At 38.0% G+C, this 21314-nt stretch overlaps 2 protein-coding genes across 2 annotated transcripts; both read right to left on the reverse strand.

Annotated features, from left to right (window-relative positions):
- Positions 1-12284: 12284 nt before the first annotated feature.
- Positions 12285-13654, reverse strand: LOC143738245 (GTPase IMAP family member 8-like). Its single transcript, XM_077230271.1, has 3 exons — positions 13293-13654; positions 13059-13177; positions 12285-12968 (listed from the first exon to the last, which is right to left on the reverse strand). Exons 1-3 carry the CDS (start codon positions 13651-13653, stop codon positions 12285-12287), a joined length of 1164 nt encoding a protein of 387 aa, XP_077086386.1. The 5' UTR covers position 13654.
- An 859-nt stretch (positions 13655-14513) lies between these two features.
- LOC143738246 (GTPase IMAP family member 9-like) lies at positions 14514-15434 on the reverse strand. Its single transcript, XM_077230273.1, has 2 exons — positions 15389-15434; positions 14514-15259 (listed from the first exon to the last, which is right to left on the reverse strand). Exons 1-2 carry the CDS (start codon positions 15432-15434, stop codon positions 14514-14516), a joined length of 792 nt encoding a protein of 263 aa, XP_077086388.1.
- Between the last annotated feature and the right edge of the window lie 5880 nt (positions 15435-21314).

Genomic DNA, 21314 nt, shown 5'->3' on the forward strand with positions numbered 1-21314 from the left:
CATTTCATATTCACAAAGTTTTATCCTTTATTGTGTATATTGCACATACATGTTCCCATATAAATGCGAATGTATGTTCACACATATATTTACACACATTCACGGAATGAGTTACAACAGATGTCTAGTTCCCAGCATGCTTTGCTTCTTACCGGTAAAGGAGAGCAAGTGTTAAAATTAAGTGTTATTTAACGTGTTTTGCTCAATATTAATACAGGGGGAGATCTGTTTGTGTTTGATGTTCTATTATTTTTGAATTTAAAAAGGTTTTCTGCTATGTGTGAGTTTTAGGGGTCATTGTGCTGAAGAGTAGAGCCAGTGGTTCGGTTGACTATTGGCTAAACACCATTAAGACTTAAATTACTATATTTTAACAGTAATGGCTGTGCACTCCTCAGAACAGTGATAATCTCTTGGCTAAATACTTTAGTACATGCAGGGGTGTGCTTGTGCTTTTGTTAACTAGTTTGAATATATGAAACATTTATTATGTAAATAATTAAAATATGTAAGAAATGTTACATTTTATATTTCTCTATATATGTGTGTTTATGCTGCACGAGTGAATATATCTGCAATATATTACACATGCAGTACCATATCTGATCACATGTTCATCTATATATTATGAAGTTTATTACTGAATATACAATTACATACATTATGATTTATTGGTATATATATTGTCACATATTTTTCAACATAATGAAAAGCGGCAATTCCTTCTGTATTATTCAATATATTGTAATATATACATATTATTCTGTATATTTTCAAATATACTGTTAAACCATATAAGGATCATTCATATAGGGAAATAATATATTTTCTTTTCATAAGGGGTGACGCCTCTTAACAATGATCTTATTCTTTCACGTCGTCTGGTGTTTACCAGAAAATCCCTGACTATGCAAAAACTGCTTAGTGGCTGCACAAACTTCTCGTCTTGACCTTTGTAGTCACATAGGCCATAAGGCCTAAAACACATCAGGCTTTTATAGTTTTCAAACTAATTCTACAATTGTTTTTCTATAGAATAGATAAAATATTTCAACACCGACTGAAAGGGAACTTCTTGGTTACATTTGTTAGATTACATTTAATTTAATTACATTTACATTTAATTGAAGTCATCCGTTTGGTGGAGTAACATTGCTGGATAAAATGTAAATTCGAACTGTAGCCACACGCATGCATGTGTGCGTTAGCAAAGCGCTAACTAGCCATTTCTTGTTTTCTTTTGCCAGCTGACATGTGAGAAATCATATACCGAAGTGGGCCGAGGTGAAAGAAACGCAGCAACAGATAAGACTTTAAGGGGGCTTTTACACTGGGCTTGTTTGCTGCGGTCCGAGTCCGAGTGTTTGTTCCCGGCGCCAGTGTTGCCAGATCTCGCGAGACAAATAAGCAACCAGGCCGGTGAAAACAAGCCCAAAACAAGCGACTTTTTCTCATAGACAGTAAAAGAGCTTTTTCTACGGAGCCCCCCTAGGTTCCAGGAAGAGAAAAATAAATAAACTGTGTGCACGGTTTTACAATCCGTGGGGACGGATAGTTTTAAACTGTGGGTACAGATTGTCAATTTACATCCATGTGGACAGATTGGTAAACTGTGCCCAGTTTTGTAAAACTGTGCACACGGTACAGTTTATTTTTCTTCTGTAATGAAGCTTGGCTGTCCATCTAGTGAAAAATGTTGGTACTGCGGCCAAATAAAATATTACTGAAAGCTAATTTTTTGAGATATCAACCTAAAATTTGGAACACAACTTCTTCAGATTTTTGGCTTACATTTTCTTGCAGTTTTAGAGTAAAATATATTTTTTGTTTAATTAGGGTTGGAGATAAACTGTGCAGGACAGTCGATCGGCAGGAGCAGGGTTGGGCACCCCTGGTATAGGGAAAGGGGAGAGACAGAGGGAACAGGCAAGACAAACTCCTACATTTAAATAACATATAGAAAATATCTGCTTGACAACGAGCTGAGAACAAGCCCAAATAAGCAACTACACTTTAGAAACAAGCCCAAAAAAACCGCGACCCGCGACTACCAATATTTGTAAGCGACTTTACAGAAAAACAAGCCCAAAGTCGCTTATAATAAGCGGACTTGGCAACACTGGTTCTCGCCCCTAGTGTAAAGCCTAACGTGATTGGTTGTAGCGAGAACGTGCTACAATTGGTCAGCTCAATATGGCCGTTATCTGATTGGCTTAGGTAAAGGATGGGTGGAGTCCACTTATTTGTGGATTTGTCTGCACGTCGACGCTAGAAGTGTTTCAAAATCCACAAATGCGTGAGGGGATTTACAAATGCACAGAAAGTGGTTCACAAATAAATACCAGGCCAGTTGTGTTTGTGGCATAAAACACATTTTAGTTATTTGTGAGTTTTATATTTTTTGTGAAACTCTTTACATTTATTTGTGGATCATAATCCACATATTTATTTGGAATAATGCAACAATTCTACCCCCATACTTATCCGCTTCATTAGTAAATTAGTAAAACTAGATGACCTGCTAATATGGCTACTCCTGACATTGGAAAAAGTGTAAAGACTGTTCAAATACTATAAAACAAGAACAAATTAATAATTGGGAATCATGTAACAAACAGTTACACATTTAGAACATTTCTTGATCTTATTGTCTGGAAATTCTCCATAGTCATCTAAAACCTTTTTTGTAAGGTGTCATTTCTGTCAATGGACAGAAAAATGATCTTGTTTTTCCTTTGAATTAAGTTGATTTTTCTGACTCCATTGCCAGGTATTTTTTAATGTTTAAAGGCATAAAGTCATTTAATTTTGGTAAATTTCTTCAAAAAAACAATATAGTAATTTTCCTTCTCATGCTTCTGAGTATCAGAAGCCATGGACTCATTACTAATATAATCAGTTTAGGACAAAAAAAAAAAATCTGTGCTGTCCTCTTTGATTCCCAATCTGTAGGAAGTCAATTGTATGCTGTACTGATCAGATCATGCATAAAAAACAAACAGATAAACAATACTGACATGCAACTATCATCAGAAACCAAAGCTTCAAGGAGTGAACACTGAGTACAACACACCTGAAGTGAATTTGCATGAAAGCCATACTGAACAAAAATATATGGGAATGCAAAATATAATGTGATATATTACATTTCCATATATGAGAAACTAGTGCTTATATTTTGCAATAATGCAATGTTTGCATTGACTATACATACACCTCGGAAAAATACCACGGTCCGAACCTCGGTGACCTCATAGCTGGCTACGGCCATGCTTTGTAATAATTTATTTAGCATTAGATTCTCAAACCATATGAATGAGTGGTGTAATGGAGCTCAAAATGCTTGTGTTTTCATTCACATGAGCATGTACAAGTTATTGTACATTGATACTGCACACAATGCTGATCTAACCTAGGGATAGGGATTGTAATGAGCATTGAAATTTCTTAATTTTCTATGTGAATGAGAGTGGCCAATTCCCACTGCACTGACAGACGCAGACCCATAGGGACAATCACCAGATTACAATACGTCACTTCTCTGACATTCCAAGACCCGGTAACACACTGATCCAACAAAACCCGATGAAGTGTGTGTTGCCTTTGTTTGTGTCTGTCGGTGAGGTGTGAATTGGCCTTAATGGGATATACTGTAACATCACTTACTGTATTTGTTTATGCACAGGTCAATGATGCTTCTGGGAACACCTGGAACTGGCTGTACTTCATCCCTCTCATCATCAGGGTAAGTTGTACATCACGCTTGCTCTCTCTCTTTCTCCCTCTGTCTCCCTATTTCCTTCTTTCTTCAATTTCCCTTACTCCATGGTGAAAATATACTGTTGAGCTAAAAATAATTCATTTCTATTATTTGGAACACTATGGAGATCTAACTGCCTATATGTGTATACATATTTAAGCTTCATCAAGACTTTTTCCACAAGGTGTATGTGCATTTTGATAAAAGTGGATAAAGAGAAAAGTGATTTTTAAACAAGTAAATCTATGTACACCATTATAATAGTAAAAAATCATTACATTTTGCTAATCTCAGTATTCTACTTTTCTCCAATGACTTAAAAAAGATTGAAAGTGTTTTTTTTTTTTCATTTATGTTGTCTAAACATGATGCATCATTCCTTTTAGTGGCTACAAAAACACACTAACAGTTAAATGTTTGTTCTAAATTTCAAAGTGTATTGATCACATGCTCAGTGATTTGAAATTGATATGTTATATTTGAAATCTGCTGTTGCATCCTCTCTCATTGTGACAAAATTTTACAATAATTCTAGAAATATAACTTTTGTAGTTTAAGTAGACTTACATTGTCTCATCAAGTACTTTGTTGAACACATGAAAATAACAACATAACATTTTATACAGTTTTATACAATATCATCACATTGTTTTTAAAATTAAATAATAATATTAATGCACACTCCCCTACACCCTACATAAATGATGCAAACTCACAAAAACACACTATTAACTATTAATGCAAACTATTACAACACAAACTGTGTATATGTATAAAGGCTGGGACACACCAAGCTGACGGTCAGCCGTCGGGCCATGTCAGCTTAGTTTTTTTTGGTGTGTTCCGTACCGTTGGCTTTTGTCGGATGCCGTCGGTGAGAGAGGGAATGTTCTTGGCTGTTCAGCTTAGTGAATGAGTCAGTGCAAAAGCCAAAGTGATGAAAGTGTGCAAAGATGTCAGGACGGTACAGACAGAAGGCTGTTATAATTTTACTTGATCTTACCTGAGCATTCGAATGCACAAATATTTTCATAACATGCGCCGACTGGAACGAAGAAAGTGATCAGCCTGATCGATATACAAAATGGTGAGCAAGTGCTGTTTTATTTACGGTTTGTGTATCTGCAGTCCTAGTTTCAGGTTCCCTTTTTAAATTACGAAAATAGACTATTGATCTGCTGATATAGACAGATATTTCCTTACACAGACTGCATGTGCTAGTTGATAGTCGCCTTTAGTCCTTTTGTGTGTGTTTAAGTGCCGTTTTTTGGCCGAGATGCAGCCGATGAGAGGCGACAACACATTCAGCTTTCGTCACTGATAGTTCTTTGACATCGGCTTGGTGTGTCCCAGGCCTAAAAAACAGTGATTCTATATTGAAGATGATCTTGCATGTTTTTGTTCTCTCATGTTTCTGATATATTTTGGAGTGTCCATGTCACTAGGATAGATTTGGATCATTGGAATATCATCTTTTATACTTTCCATCTTTGGATGTTGAGAACTTGATGTTATGCTCATGGAATCATATCCAGATGATGCAGCATAATTTCTAGGATGCGATAGCCATTGAGATACTCTGGCAGTAGCAGAATTCACAGTATCTCCAAATAAACTGGTGTTGTCGAACAATGAATCTCCACTCACTGAAAAGATAATGAAAGTTAATGTTATTAGGCCCACTTATTTATTTGCTTGTTTACTGAATATATGCTGTACATTCTGTCCACTGATGCCGTAGAAAAAGAAACTAATATACAGTACAGTACAAAAGTCTTGTTTTCACACCTGTCTGGTTTAGAGCATTTGTCTCAAAGCATTTGGTGCAGTTTCCCTCTTAGTTTGGTTAGTTTTGGCATGCTGTATATGAATAGACTAATTTTGATGCTGATTAGAGCTCAATTGTGATAAGTGAGCGAGTCAGCTCCCGCCTGTAAGCAGGTGGATTTACTGGCTTTCTATCTGCCACCTTTTTCATCATCGGAGGATGAACGGCTTCATTGTTTTTGTAGAAGGATGAAAGCACTAAGGAAGAGTAATCAGTTATTTGTTTCATGGGCTGATTCTCATAAGGATAAACCTATTTCATGTCAGCATCTGTCCCATTGGGTAGTGGAAGCTATTATATTAGGTTAAAATAGCATAGGATAATAAAATTGACCAAAAAGTACTAATAAATTACGTAACTGGCACGTCGTGTGTTAGCTGGTACAGTAACGTCTCAATTACATATGGTAACCCTCGTTCCTTGAAGGAGGGAATGGATATGTACGTCGTGACCGACTAATAGGAATCTTGCTAGAGAGGCCAATCTACTTCGAGTGAAACTAAACAAGCCAATGCACATTGCCGTGCAATCATTTGCATCAGCTCCTCAGCCACGGAGCGCAGGTATATAACGAGAAGCAGGTGCTATTGCACTTCAGTTTTTGCTGAGGAGCCAAGCCTTATAAGATGGCCAAGCCTGATAAGATGTGGCGACGGGACGTACGTCTTCGTTCCCTCCTTCAGGGAACGAGGGTTACCATATGTAACCAAGACGTTCCCTATCAGTCGCTCTCTTGACGTACGTGTGACAGACTAATATGAATCCCTACCAAAGCACCACAGCTGCTGAACCCCATCCAGCACCCTGTGCAAGCCTTCTACCCCTTCTTGCCTGGAAGGACGATAGGAAGAGGCTTACACAGAGTGAATCTGTCACTGTTGTTCCGTGATGACCCATACATTGAGATATTGGATAGCACTGGGAAAGCGTGCCATTTCTGTTAGGAAGGAGAACGCTGCTGAAGCCACTTTCTTCAAGGAGTTATGTGGGAAATACATAAGGACTAGCCCGAACGTTGTACTACATATGAGTACTGGGTGACTTAGCCCAAGGGACGGTCCTTATGTATTTCCCACATAACTCCTTGAAGAAAGTGGCTTCAGCAGCGTTCTCCTTCCTTCTGATAGGAGCAGCCGTGGAGAAATAGACACATATGGGATCCCCGTAGGGTCACACATATGGGACCCAGCCTAGACCTGGTTCTCAAGGATTCAGTGGATAAACGCCTGGCACCGGACGCTACGCCATGTCCGGGCTGAGAGTGTTGGATGCCTTGGCAGGTTTTTCACTCTGAGCATGCAACCTGAGCGGGGCAGGGCACGCCTTGTGCTTGGTAAGCCAAAACTATCCAGTGGGCCATCCTCTGCTTGGAGACAGCCTTTCCCTTCTGCAGGTCTCCGTAACAGACAAAGAGCTGGTCTGAGGTCCTGAGACTTTGAGTTCTGTCCACGTATAAACACAGAGTGCGAACTGGACAGAGCAAAGTCAGGGCTGGGTCTGCCTCCTCCAAGGGCAGCGCTTGCAGGTTCATTACCTGGTCCCTGAAGGGCACATAGCCAGGCCGAGGTCTCAGTACAACGTGGTTGTCACCCGGCCCGAATTCTAGGCATGATTCGTCGACCGAAAATACCTGCAGGTCCCCTACCCTCTTGACAGAGGCCAGTGCAACCAGCAGCAAAGTCTTCATTGAAAGAAGCTTTAAGTCTACTGAAGTGCTCGAAGCACCAGGGAAAGGTCCCAAGAGGGTATGGATGGGGGTCCCCCCTAAGAAACCTGACAACCAGGTCGTGCTTTCCTACTGTTTTGCCATCTATGTGGTCATGATATGCTGAAATAGCAGCAGGATGTACTTTAAGGGTGGAGGGAGACAGCCTTCGCTTCAACCCTTGCTGCAAGAAGGAAAGCCCAGACCCTATCGAACATCTTCGGGGTCTTCTCGGCGAGAAGAACACCACTCAACGAATAGGTTCCACTTCAGGGCGTACGCACGTCTTGCTAAGAAATAATTATTTTTCTGTGGCCTTGAAAGATACCCTTTTCTTAGAATAAATGAATAACGTTGGACGAACTGATTAATTGATTGTAATGATAATTTAGCTACCTCAAGTTAATCCAATTAACTGACCCAAATAATCATAATTAATCATAACAAGTTATGAGTTATTACTAATATTTCCCCTTTGAGCTAACTCGTTACATTGGTCACGGCGTACGTCAAGAGACCGTCTGATAGGGAACTGCAGTTTCCATAACCTTAACCCAAAATACCACTTTATTTTCACTTTGTTATTTTCTATATTTTTGATGACTATGGTGGCTCATACCAACTTACTTACTTCACTGTGTTAACAAAAACTAGTTTGGGACTGCTATTTAATTGCCTTACCTTATACAGGTGAAACTCAAAAATTAGAATATCGTGCAAAAGTTCATTTATTTCAGTAATTCAACTTAAAGGTTAAACTAATATATTATATAGACTCATTACATGCAAAGTGAGATATTTCAAGTCTTTATTTATTATCATTTTGATTATTATGGCTTACAGCTTATGAAAACCCCAAATTCAAAATTTCAGAAAATTAGTATATTAGATGAAATCAATAAAAAAAAGGATTTTAAATACAGAAATGTCAGCCCTCTGAAAAGTATAATTATGCATATGTACTCAGTACTTGGTTTGGGCCCCTTTTGCATGGAATTACTGCCTCAATGCGGCGTGGCATGGATGCTATCAGCCTGTGGCACTGCTGAGGTGTTATGGAAGACCAGGATACTTCAATAGCGCCCTTCAGCTCTTCTGCATTGTTCGGTCTCATGTCTCTCATCCCTCTCTTGGCAGTGCGCCATAGATACTCTATGGGGTTCAGGTCAGACGAGTTTGCTGGCTAATCCAGCAGAGTAATCCCATGGTCATTGAAACTGGTTTTGGTACTTTTGGCAGTGTGGGCAGGTGCCAAGTCCTGTTGGAAAATGAAGTCAGCGTCTCCATAAAGCTTGTCTGCTGAAGGAAGCATGAAGTGCTCTAAAATGTCCTGGTAGACGGTTGTGTTGACTCTGGACTTAATAAAGCACAGTGGACCAACACCAGCAGATGACATGGCTCCCCAAACCAACACAGACTGTGGAAACTTCATACTGGACTTCAAGCATCTTGGATTGTGTGCCTCTCCATTCTTCCTCCAGACTCTGGGACCTTGGTTTCGAAATGAGATGCAAAATTTGCTCTTGTTCAGGAACCGTATGTGTGTGGTGGCTCTTGATGCAGTAACTCCAGCCTCACTCCACTCCTTGTGAAGCTCCTCCACACATTCGAATGGCCTTTTCCTGACAATCCTCTCCAGGCTATGGTCATCCCTGCTGCCTGTGCACCTTTTTCTTCCACACTTTTCAATTCCACTTAACTTTCTATTAATGTGCCTTGATACAGCACTTAGAGAACATCCAACTTCTTTTGCAATTACCTTTTGAGGCTTTCCCTCCTTGTGGAGGGTGTCAATGATGGTTTTCTGCACAACTGTCAGGTCAGCAGTCTTCCCCATGATTGTGAGAGACCAATTAAAGGCTCAGGAACCCTTTGCAGGTGTTTTGGATTAATTAGCTGATTAGAGTGTGACACTTTGAGCCCACAATACTGAACCTTTTCACAATATTCTAATTTTCTGAGATTTTGAATTTTGGGTTTTCATAAGCTGTAAGCCATAATCATCAAAATTATAACAAATAAAGGCTTGAAATATCTCACTTTGAATGTAATGAGTCTATATAATATATTACTTTCACCTTTTAAGTTGAATTACTGAAATAAATTAACTTTTGCATGACCATGGAAAAATGTGTGTCCCATGGTCAAAAACAGTTATAAAAACAAGTTTGTGAGTATAAAAATTAAGTGTAAAGAGTGTTAAAGATGGGGTAGGCAATTTTGGAGAGGCCAGCAATAGCAAGCTAACTTTGAAAACATAAGTTCCCACCGTCCCTTTAGAGCGAACTCAAAAACCACACCTCCTTCTAAACATATGAACGCACACATCCAGAGATCCAGAGCAGATTCTACAAAGCGTCACGAGAGACGGTGTTAAAATACGTACACATAACATTACAATAATAATGAATGTAAACAACTTACAGAGCTCTAGTTGTACCACCGGACTGCTGCAGATTCAGTTCAGTGTTGATAGTGTTGAAATAGAAACGCATAAATCAGAGTCTGAGGGTTTTCCACCTCGCAATTACGGTTATGACATGTCGTGAACGCAGCATAAGCTTGTTGTTTTGGTTCAGGAGGAATTTTAAAAGGCGGCTGCTGTTGACACTGAGGTATGGAAATACTTTAATATGTTAACATGCGGCTAGGACAACCTATCATTGTATTCAGATCGAATGATGACTTCCACAGAAGATTTATTTACGGTTTAATTAGTGCTGTCAACGTTAATGCGTTAGAGCATGCAAATAATTTTTTTCAGTTTAACACGGTAAAAATATTTAACCCAATTAACGCAGCATCCATTTTTTTCTGTCATCCTTTGGCTAGCATTACATTATAAGATCAAGCTCTTATTCTTGCAAATGCTTTTAAACCATTCAAGCGCGACAAGAAACAAGAGAACGTGCTGTCTGTGAATGTCCAAGCTATGTGACACTCGACGCACAGAAAGACGGGCGGCAGTATCATGCGAACAGACAGCGCGCCAGAATCGAGTTCTCTTTCGCGGTTGAACGAACAAAAACACACAATTATGCCAAAATATCAGTTTTGGAACACGTGTGAGATCCGCATCATGTGCAGCAGCGGCAGATCTTAAAGTGGCAGCAGCCAAATAAACCTGCTACTACTGGCTGTCATTAATGTAAATCAAAGAACAAAGGGAACAGAGAAAATTACTCATTGCTCTTGACTAAAGAACTTTTGTAGCTTTAATAAGGATTCATCTATATTTCATTTATAAAGTATTCAGTGCAGACTGTTTGATAACTTTATTTAATTTCTGTTTATTTCCTACCTATTAGGTAGGAAGGGCAGAGGTAAAAATGACATTTATTATGGGTTTATGTGAAGATTGTTATAACTTCACTTAAATTAGAAGTTGCTATATTTTTGAAGCCTAATAAATGTAAAAACAAATGTATAGCTTTCAATTACACTGTAATGTTGAATGGCTATAATTAATGTTTAAAATTGGAAAATAAAATCAATTTCATTGAGATACCAGTAGCTGTATTAGGATCAGTGATATACTGATATACAGTATATTGTCTTTATGTTGTTTCTACATTAATTTGGAGATTAGCTGAAATTATTACATTATAAAATATATTAAAACATAAACATGTTACGGTGTTTATTCATTTTGTCATGTTTCTGGTTTGTGGTTTCTCTGTCTTTGGTCTTTTATTCAGTTTGTGCCTTGTTAATTGTAGTCTGTTATCCTAGTCATGTCATTATTAGGTCCCTTGTTTCAGGTGTGTTGTCTTGTTAGGTTGTATGGTCCCGCTCGGTGTTCTGATTTGCCCCAGCTGTGTCTTGTTCCCTCATCCCGTCTGTGTATTTAAATCCTGTCTGCTCTTTTGTTCGTGGTCAGTTATTGAATGTATGTTTTAATGTGCGTACCACGAGTATCTTGTCTGTATCTGTAATTAAAGTCTACTGCTGCATTTAGATCCGCCTACTGCCTTTGCTTCCACGCAAATTCGTAACAAAACACGTATATTAAAAACATAAGTGTTTTTAATAGCGTGTGATCGCGATTAATCACAGAAAAAAATGTGATTAATCTAGTTAATTTTTTTTCATCGACTGATAGCACTTGTTTTAATATTTAGACCACTTCTATTATTGATTGCTATCAGGATGTGAAGAGTTTCAAACAGTATAACAAAAAGTGTTCATAAAACAAATTGCCTACCCAACCTTTAACTATATTGAAAAGCAATTGTGTTAAATGGGCTATGTGTAGCTTTTTACTTAAAAAAATCTTTAAGATAGAGTTTTCATTTGTACATTTATGAGCCAACCATAATGTAATAGAAAGAATGACACCTTAATGTCCACCACGGTTGCCTCTACCAGCCTGTAGGCTCAATTGTGTGTGGAGGAGTCGGGTCTGAATTGACACGAAAATTCACAAAATGTGACGTCATGCACGTTCTCGTCTATTTAAGCTTACATCCGTACGGCAGCCACTAGTAAGCAGCGGCAATCGCTAGCAGTAACATTAGTTTCAAATGGACTCTGCGGACGGAAAGAAGCGACCAGCCTCCAGCACAATCCAGACACCCACGGAAACTCCTCGTAAGTAAAAAAAAAAAAGCCTTATCTAGTGCGGCCAAAATAGAGAGTGAACAGCGTCGGGCAAAGACAAGAGTCAACATTGGAGCGGCATTTGATTCTTGGAGCGAGCACCGGTCAGCGCTGGGTATAAAAACAGACCCCGAGCTGGCTTTCTTTTTACTGCAAAGGTAAGACATAGTTCTAATTCTCTGGTTGCTGTGGTCGTGCTCATACGAGCGTGCGCACCGAGAACGAGCATGAGACTGGCTGCAGTTTCTCTAACGGCCACTGGTGTCAGTAACGGTTAGAAATTTCAGAACTTACGCAATGCTCCTTTAAGCTTATTTGATCGCATAATTAAAATGAATTCTGTCACCTTGGTATAATCTATTACTCAATCAATATTCTATTAGTGGAACTGGCTACAAATACAGAAACTTACTACTAGGGATCACGCCGATGAAGCTTCCCCTTCTTTTGGTAGATGGCTGCTTGGATTCTTCATCTAGGTCCACAACTGCTGCCTCCAGCATCCTCTCTATGAGTTCATCCTCACGTTTATTCCACTCTTCTTCATTCAGCACCTTACCAGTAAACCATTGGACCACTGGATTGGATGTTTTTGTGCTTTTTCTCTTTTCTAGAGTATAGTATTCTCCTCTGTTTCTTGCCACCATCTCTTCAATCATCTTCAGCAGTTTTTCTAAATGTTGGTCATCATCTAGTACATGATATCTGTTTCCACACTTTCTTATCAACCTCTGCAGGGCTTCTCCTTCACATGCAATATACTGTTCAACTGGTCTGTCCTTCAGCCAGTGTCCAGAGAATATAATCAGAGTATATCTCCAGACATGATTCCCAAAAAGGCCCATGAGCTCCGACACTGTATGTTCTGCTTTTTTTGTAAAAGATTCACTCACAGGTAGCACTAGCAGGAATGCATGCGGACCTGGCGAACTAACCGTCACACTGCTTAAAATTTCTTTTGCGTTTTCCAGATTTGATGTTGACCAACCTGGTGTGTCAACCACAGAGACCTGGCGTCCTTTAACTTTTCTCTGTTTCATCATACATTGCCTTGTTCTTGTCTGCAGTTTAAATCCCTACAGAATATCAATGATGTAACAATGATAATCTACAGGCACACAGGAATTAAGCAAAAATGTGGTATTAAAATTGCAAAAGTTAAGTACCTCATTTAGTGTAATGTCAAAAAAAGGTCCTTGCACAATCACATTTCCTGATTTACTTTTCCCAACTCCTTCTCCTCCAAGAAGCACAATCCTCACTTCTGAGAGTTTTTTTTCCCTTTCTGTTATTGAGAAAGAAAGACCATGTGTTATTGACCAAAGACTATGTGTTATTGTCTACAAAGACCATTATCACCTTGTGCAATTTATTTCTAAATATAGAAAAATAGCTTGTACCTTTAAGCAGCTCTTGAAGAATAACGTTTTGTCTACTCCCTTTCTCTTTGATTATTTTGGCTTTCTTTAGCTTCAGCTGAAGCTCATTTAATGGATTGCTCTTCTCATCTGGCTCATAATGGCCATTTTCCATCACCATTTCCTCAATCTTCCCAAGGAGTTCAGTGACTTGTGTGCTGTCACTGTCAGTGTGATTCTTACAGTTAAATACATGGTATCTGTACCCACATTGTTCCATTAACCACTCAAGGTGCTCGCCTTCATTTTCAATACGTTCCTCAACGGTTGTATCCCCAAGCCAGTCACCTCTGGTGAACAGCACGATTGTATGGCTCCACACCTCCTTCCCTAAAAGACCCATGTGTTCCTCCACAGCTGTTCGATAAAATTTATTACATGCTGTGGCAATGGGAACAGTTAACAGAATAGCATTTGGACCAGGAGGACATAGATACACACTTTGTCTAATCTCCAGTTTGTCAATCTCTGATGACTTTTCAAGAGTTCCGTCATAACAGTTCCAGCCTGGAGTGTCGACTACTGTCAGCTGTCTTCCGTGCACTTCAGCATGCCTAACCTCACAGCACACTGTTGTTCTTGACTCATCAACTTGAAAAGCTTCTTTGCCCAAAATGAGGTTACCTGCAGAACTTCTTGCAGCCCATGATGCTCCAAGTATTACAATCTGTATATCAGTGAGATGTTGTTCCACATCTGAAAGAAGAGATTCAAGTTGTATTGCTGTCACAATTCTTTATATTGGTATATTATGTTGCAGTTTTAATATGGTTGTTTTTGGCACTATCATTACATCAATAGCACGTAGGTGCTAGTGAGGCAGATAAAATATCAGTCCATTACACATTGACCATATTTTCATATACTATTTCATGTAGGCTACTTTTTAGTTACTGTGCGTTATAGAGAGTGACTGATGTTGCTTTTCTTATGACTAATACAGATGATTTTTTTTATGCAGCGGTTCTTGTGTAAAAAAAAAAAATTCTATTTACACTGTAGATCATTTTTTGTTATTGTTTACTGTTTATTTGTTATTTGTATTAAAGGTATAATATCTGAGCAATGGTGGGTGGAGTTCCCAACATTTTACATTCCATAAAAAGTTACTATGTAATATAATAACTTTGTAAAGTAGAAAGACAATAATGTAATGTGTTAATTTTAGATGTAGCATTCCCAAATTCTGAAATCAGTTTTGGGTCAATCTTTAGTATGTAATAATTTCTCACCTTTATTGCGTGTTTGGAGTTCAACCCTTTGACTCTTGGCGGCAAGAATTCTCTGTTTGACGTTTTCCGCTCTCGTTTTCTCTCTCTCGTCATCTATAGACAGAGCTTTACTGATTTTAAAGTAATTGTAATTGTTTTGGGCAACCATTTCCTCAATTTTTTCCAGCAGTGTGATCACTTGAGAGCTGTCATTCCTGTCTTTAATATTAAGGACATGATACCTGTTCTGACACCTCCTTAGAATTAATTGGAGGTCTGGCCAGTTTCTAAGATTGTTTTTGAAAGATCTATCATCATTTGGAGCAATGCAGCTGAAGAGCACAATAATGTGTCTCCAGACATTCTCTGACAAAAACTCCAGATGTTCATTCAAAGCTATTCTATAGCCTTTTGGAAAAACGTTATCTACAGGAATGACCAGAAGGAAGACGTGAGGTCCAGGGGGACACAGTTTTGTGCACCTTTTAATTTCCAGTTTGTCAAACATTGGAGTATTTTCCACAGAGTAATGCCACCACCAGCCTGGGGTGTCAACCACAGTCACATGTCTTCCATGTACTTCTCCCTCTGCTGGAACAGATCGGGCAGTTCTTCTTCCAACAACAAAAGCATTTCTTCCCAGAATTGTGTTTCCTGTTGAACTTTTTCCACTTGATTCAATTCCTCCCAACTGTCGACCCCCAATCAGTATAATTCTGATTTCAGAGAGACGTTTGCCTTAAAGTAAATAATATATAAAATAATTATATAGTTGAATTAGACTGCTGTTGAAAAGTTTATAAAGTTTATAAATTATTTGTTATTTGTGGGCATGACAAACATAAGAGGATGATATTTAAAACTTACTGGAACCAGATGTTGAGAGACTTTTTGGTGTACTTTGTTCTGACATCTTTATTTCCTGTTTACTAAATAATGTTATTGATTATTTACATTTACATTTAAATTAAGTGATATTGTTGGCTATTTTATTAGATGCATGTGCAAGCAATCAACAAAATATGCCAATGCAAACATGTAACTGTCAGACTCCGCACCACCTTACAGGTGAAACTCGAAAAATTAGAATATCATGCAACAGTAATTCAAATTAAAAGTTTATTTAATTAAATTAAATCAAATATTAATATATTTAGCATATATAACTATATATATATATATATGCGTGATTATACTTTTCAGAGGGCCGACATTTCTGTATTTAAAATCTTTTTTTTTTTTTTTGATTTCATGTAATATACTACATTTCTGAGATTTTGAATTTGGGGTTTTCATAAGCTGTAAGCCATAATCATCAAAATCATAACTTTTGCACAATATTCAAATTTTTCAAGTTGTATGTCACCTGTATGTCAGTAGTTATATAGATATTTCACATGGATCTTTAAACTTTGAAGGAATGATTATTTGACTGTAAATTGTTTTTATTATGTACAAGTGCTTTGAGACGTTTTACATACAGTAAGCATTTGTTTTGAGTCAACAACAAACATGCCTTACCTTTTCTGGGTGTTTTGTTGTAGTTTAAAATGAAGACTCGAAGACTGTTATATGAGGTGTTATGAGATGTTATGTTATGTTCCTCATATTACATGTCAACAATCACCAGGTTGCCAGTTCTTCAAAAATTTTTGCTTCAGTGAAAAATAAATAGAATAATCAACCCTCTATGCAAAACTTGTTAATAGAATCGTCATTGACTAGAAAAACATGTTAATTTACTTGCCAGACTCTTAACTTCGTAAAATGGCACAGCTTTTTACTACATTCATATGTGGTATGATCTGAAAGCATAACAACTACACTTTTAACATAAGTCAATCAACCATTTTTTTATGAGAGAACATTTGTAATTAGAACTAAAACGTGAAAAATAACCATGTTTTAATTACAATGTATGGATGCATATTCGTCATATTAACAGAACTTAGAGAATTATGGGCTGGTGCTTGAGACATTGTTGATCATTCAGTGTTTCTGTAAAAAAAATACTGATAAGATAATACTACTACTACTAATTCTGCTACTAATGATAATAATATAAAACAGTCTGATGAGCTGCTAGGTTAATGAATATTAATCATGTTTTTTACATTGATTTGAACGGATTTGCAAATCAAAACGTGGACATAATAGGTGAGCACTAGCCAATGGTATTGAGCATAAGCTCCGCCCACTACCTAAGGAACCTGTAGTGCTTTGCTTGTTCTTAGAGGCTGGATAATTACAAAAGAACTGTGATTTTGACAGGGAAATACAGAAAGAAAACCATTTACATTTAGCACGACAATTCTATGTGTGATGTAAGACTCCCTCACATACTCTCTCTTTGTGTGTGTGTAAAAAAAAAAGAAAAAAAAAAAGAGAAAAAAAAGTCGGACACAATAAAAATTATGGTGCGCTTTGTGGGATTTAAAGAGGGAGAGTGAAACTCTCAAGCGTTCAGTCAGAGTGTTCAGGTGTAGGCAAGTGAAAATACATCTGTGCTAAACTTTTTCTTAGCCTATAACTTAAACATTGTCAAATACAATTTCACAATTTATTAGCCAGTGGCTATATATTTAGTCGCCGATATACTCTCATTGTAGAGGGTTGAGTAAAGATTGATTGAAGACTCCTTACTTTAGGGGTAAAGTTGTTTGAAAAATATATTATTTAAAGGATCGGCTCATGTTACATAATTTTACTCATTCTTTCCTCAGCAAAACGTTTAAAATATCTTTACATTAAATCACTCCCATTGTCAAACATCAGGTAATCAGTAATTGTACCACACACACACACACACACACACACACACACACATCCATTTATTTTTCCTTCATTAAAATTCTCCTCTGCTTTAGCTAGTTCTAATCGAGTTCCTAATCTAGCTTTCTAATAAACCTGGCATTGTATACAGCGAATATTGTTGGCTCTGTGATGAATTTCTTATGTTCTACTATTGTAAGTCGCTTTGGATAAAAGTGTTTGCTAAATCCCTAAATGTAATGTAATCTTAAACATACTGTATGAGTGTACAGTAACTGTATGATCAGTTCAGTGAACTATTGGATTTACTGGGGTTTATTTCCAGTCAGAGGTACTGTCCGGCTATGGGGTGAGAATTGTTCCATTATTCCAAATAAATAGATTATGATCCACAAATAAATGTAAATAAATTCACAAAAATTTATAAATTCACAAATAAATAGCCTAGATTAAGATCCACAAATAAATGTAAAGATTTTCACATAAAACTCAAAAATAAATCAAATGAGATTCGCAAATAAAAATATATATTTACAAAGAGCTGACTTCCTGTTGGGCTGGCGTAAAACTTGACCGAGGGAAAGATGTTCGGCCCGATGAGATCTAAAGCGTGCAAGCGTGTTTGATATATGGACCAAGTTTTCGGAACCCGTTCAAGGGGGCACTGTCGAGCCCCCCTGCCACGCCCGAGTACCAGCTTCAGCCCGGCCCTGATGGCCGCGGGTTCTGACCTGTGTGCAAATTTCAAGAGTTTTTGAGCACTTTAAGGGCCCCAAAAGCCCCCGAAACCTTGAAAAACAGTAAAAGCAATAAATAAATCGCCCCCCCCCCCCCACACACACACACAAAGTCTTATAACGTCTGCATACATTAACTGATCTTTATGAAATTTCAGAAGTGTGCTCAATGTAAGAGGCCGATCAGATGGATGTAACTATTGTGAGTCAAAGTTATAGCGCCACCAACTGGCAGCAGGAAGTGTGTCACTTTCAAAATGCTTTTGACAACAGTGGGGGGGGGGGGGGGGGGTTAGTTTTACCTACAGTTACAAAACTCAGTACATATATTCTTCTCATCGAGCCGGACAACTTTCTAATTTACAGTCATTAGCTCCGACCAACAGGAAGTCAGATATTTTGGTTTGAATGTGGATTGTTTTGGAGAATTTTCTCTCTCCCTATCTCTGTCTGTGTGTGTGTGTGTGTGTGTGTGTGTGTGTGTGTGTGTGTGTGTGTGTGTGTGTGTGTGTGTGTGTGTGTGTGTGCCTTCGCCCTTTCAGGGCTTGGGCCCTATAAAGCAGCCTGTGAGAAGCAGACAAAATTTTTGCAGCCCAGTTACTGGTCTTTCATGGGGAGCATAAACCTGTGTCTTCTCTCCTTAAGTGTAGCAAATCGGTTGATAATTTTATCATGGTCCTTATACACGGGTTTCTGTGCAACGTCATCACATAGATCAGGCGCATCTAAGAGGCAGAAAACAACACTCTTCACGTCTATTCTAGCAGAAGCAGAGATGACACGGAGCTGTTGTGCTGTAAACTAACCTAAATGCATAGGGTATGTCAGGTTTTTATGATTCGCAAACTTAGTTGGACAATTTCATTTAGAGACATGATGACTAACATTATAACTTAGATTACTAGTCAACTAACTAACATTTTACATAATGTTATATTAATATGCAAATGAAACACAAACAAACAGATCCAACTCTGAAATTGCAGTTTATTATTGAGTCAACAAGAATTTACAAACAATGCAAAATCTACGTTAATTGCAATGTTCTTTCACAGAACTCGGCCTAACATATAGCGGTCTTGCCTCTTGGATGCGCGCGAATCCGGTATTGTTTGTATACAAGAAACCTGTGTATTGACCCTTTGCTAAGCCACGCCCGAAAAACGGGACATGTTTTTAAATTGACCAAATTAAGTTTGTTGATGCATCTTTCACGCTCTATGGTAGGCAGGGTGGACATATAATTACTCTACATGTTTAATCTTAGTGATTTCTTAAGTTATTCACGCCTGTCGGCTGTGTACAAACGTTGGTTTGTGCTGTTATTTTGTATTGAAGTCTATGGGAAGTCTAGTATGTTTTCCCCTAAAAAGGGGCGGGGACGAAATTGACAGTTAAGTTCCCGGTTGTGCCGGTAGTGCGTATAGGCTTTAGCTTCAATTTTTATGAAATTATTCTCTAATCGGTTGCATATTATGTCGTGGATATATCCCTCGAATGCGTACTGCAATCCCTTTTGTCTTGCTCTCTGATATTTCACATGTTCGTCAAAAATTACTAAAATGTCTGACACCGCTGCAAACATACTGTAATAGACGCGCGAAAGCTTGACAGGCGTAGCAACAGTAACTAGGGAGGGCGGGGCTAAGCGAAGGGTCAATTGTGCCCTGAATTACACATATGTTTGTCAATTTAAAATATACATTTTTAAAGTCATGAAAGTCGCAGTTTGATGTAAAACTGTTGAGGTATAAGACTGTGAACATACGTAATTACAAAGACTACAAACCCAAAAGGCATGCATGTGACGTCTTACCTTTTCTCTCAATGAATGAAGCTAACTTTACTGAAGCTAACGTCTGTCATTTTTTCTATAGTCTAACGTTATAATCGTAACGTTACGCCGTCATGCCTGTGTGTTTTGTACCAGACTGCACACACACACATGAGCTTGGTGACGTACATAGTGCAAAACGAGAGATGTAGTTCATTGAGCGTTTTTCACATAAAACTAAATGTTACTCATATGTTTTATGACAAACTGTGACTTTCTTGACTTTCATAATTATCTTTTAAATTGACAAATGTAGTACTCCTGTAAATAAACAAGAAAATGAAGAGAAGAACGCTGATATGATGGCTTCTCGTTTCTGCATTTACTACGAATGAAGCACATCACGGCGCGCACCAAACTAGCGTGCGATGACGTCATGTCAAATGAAAATAATTAATTCACTAAATGCACAAAACCATATTTTTCTTCTCATAAACACAAATAACAAATTAAATACTATTTTACAGAATTAGAAAAATAATATTAAACAATTTAGAAACTCATTCAATATATCACACTCTCCCCGACAGGATAAGATGTCGTCCCGACATCTACCAATGTCCTTATAAATTTCGCTTGCTTCCAGTTCAATAACTCTTGTTTTTCCTTTGTATACTCAGTCAGTTTTTCTCTATAATTACACTTTAAGTTCACATTTGCCAACAGTCATTGTCAACTGATCAAATATAATCGATCATACCGACATCTTAAAAGAATTTCAAGTTCAGGGGTTTCATCCAGTGTCCAAGAGGGAAAGAAAAAAAAACAAAAGTCCATTTCAGCGCACAAAAAAACCCTTTTAAATCCCAGGCCGAATGCCAAGTAGGAAATTGCAAAAAATAATGATTCAAAGTCAGTACAAAATGTTTCAACAACTTTTTCCAAAGTGTTCACTCATTGTTTCTATAGGCCTTGCAAAACAGTCCATGTCCCTTTGGCCAAGAAACAGTCCCTTTTATGTGCATGTGCATAAGTGTGCAACAGTTCTTTGTTTTTCAAAAGTTCTTTCACAGTCCATATGAACAATTAGTGTGTTTACTAGTCAGTAAGAACAATTAGTGTTTTCTCAATTTCTGTTTCAGTTCCATTTTAATACACAGATGGTGGTCTCGGGTAGGGAAACGCCGTTGGTACCCAAGGCGTAAATGTAGGTGTCCACATGTTAGGAAAGTGTGGATCATACCCAGATCCAGTTACTTGCACTTTGTAACAGGTAGGAGTCCCTAAACTATCATAGGTGAACTTCTTTGGTGGTCGTCGTTGCCTCCCTGAGTACTGGTATTCTCTTTGCACCTCAACAGGTCCGTCACTTGACTCAATTTCCTCTGGTTCTTTTGCATGTAAGTTCTCACGTGCACTCAGTGGCTTATTTTCTATTCGACTTCCAAGCAGTTCAGGTGTGTTCTCTTTCACAGGTACATGAACAGGTGTTGGAACATCTTGTTCTGCC

Source organism: Siphateles boraxobius, unplaced genomic scaffold (genome assembly GCF_051911475.1).
Source record: "Siphateles boraxobius isolate OS27281-9 unplaced genomic scaffold, OSU_SipBor_1 141, whole genome shotgun sequence".
In the NCBI taxonomy this organism is placed as follows: Eukaryota; Metazoa; Chordata; class Actinopteri; order Cypriniformes; family Leuciscidae; genus Siphateles; species Siphateles boraxobius.

Excerpts from the sequence above, each read along its gene's own strand:
- LOC143738245 (XM_077230271.1), bottom strand. The coding sequence starts at position 13,653 with ATGGGTCTTTTAGGGAAGGAGGTGTGGAGCCATACAATCGTGCTGTTC. Across the intron at positions 13,178-13,292 it reads TCTTCAAGAGCTGCTTAAAG|AAAGGGAAAAAAAACTCTCA; the intron begins GTACAAGCTATT and ends TCTCAATAACAG. Across the intron at positions 12,969-13,058 it reads TTGACATTACACTAAATGAG|GGATTTAAACTGCAGACAAG; the intron begins GTACTTAACTTT and ends GATATTCTGTAG.
- LOC143738246 (XM_077230273.1), bottom strand. The coding sequence starts at position 15,434 with ATGTCAGAACAAAGTACACCAAAAAGTCTCTCAACATCTGGTTCCA. Across the intron at positions 15,260-15,388 it reads TCTCTCAACATCTGGTTCCA|GCAAACGTCTCTCTGAAATC; the intron begins GTAAGTTTTAAA and ends ATTTACTTTAAG.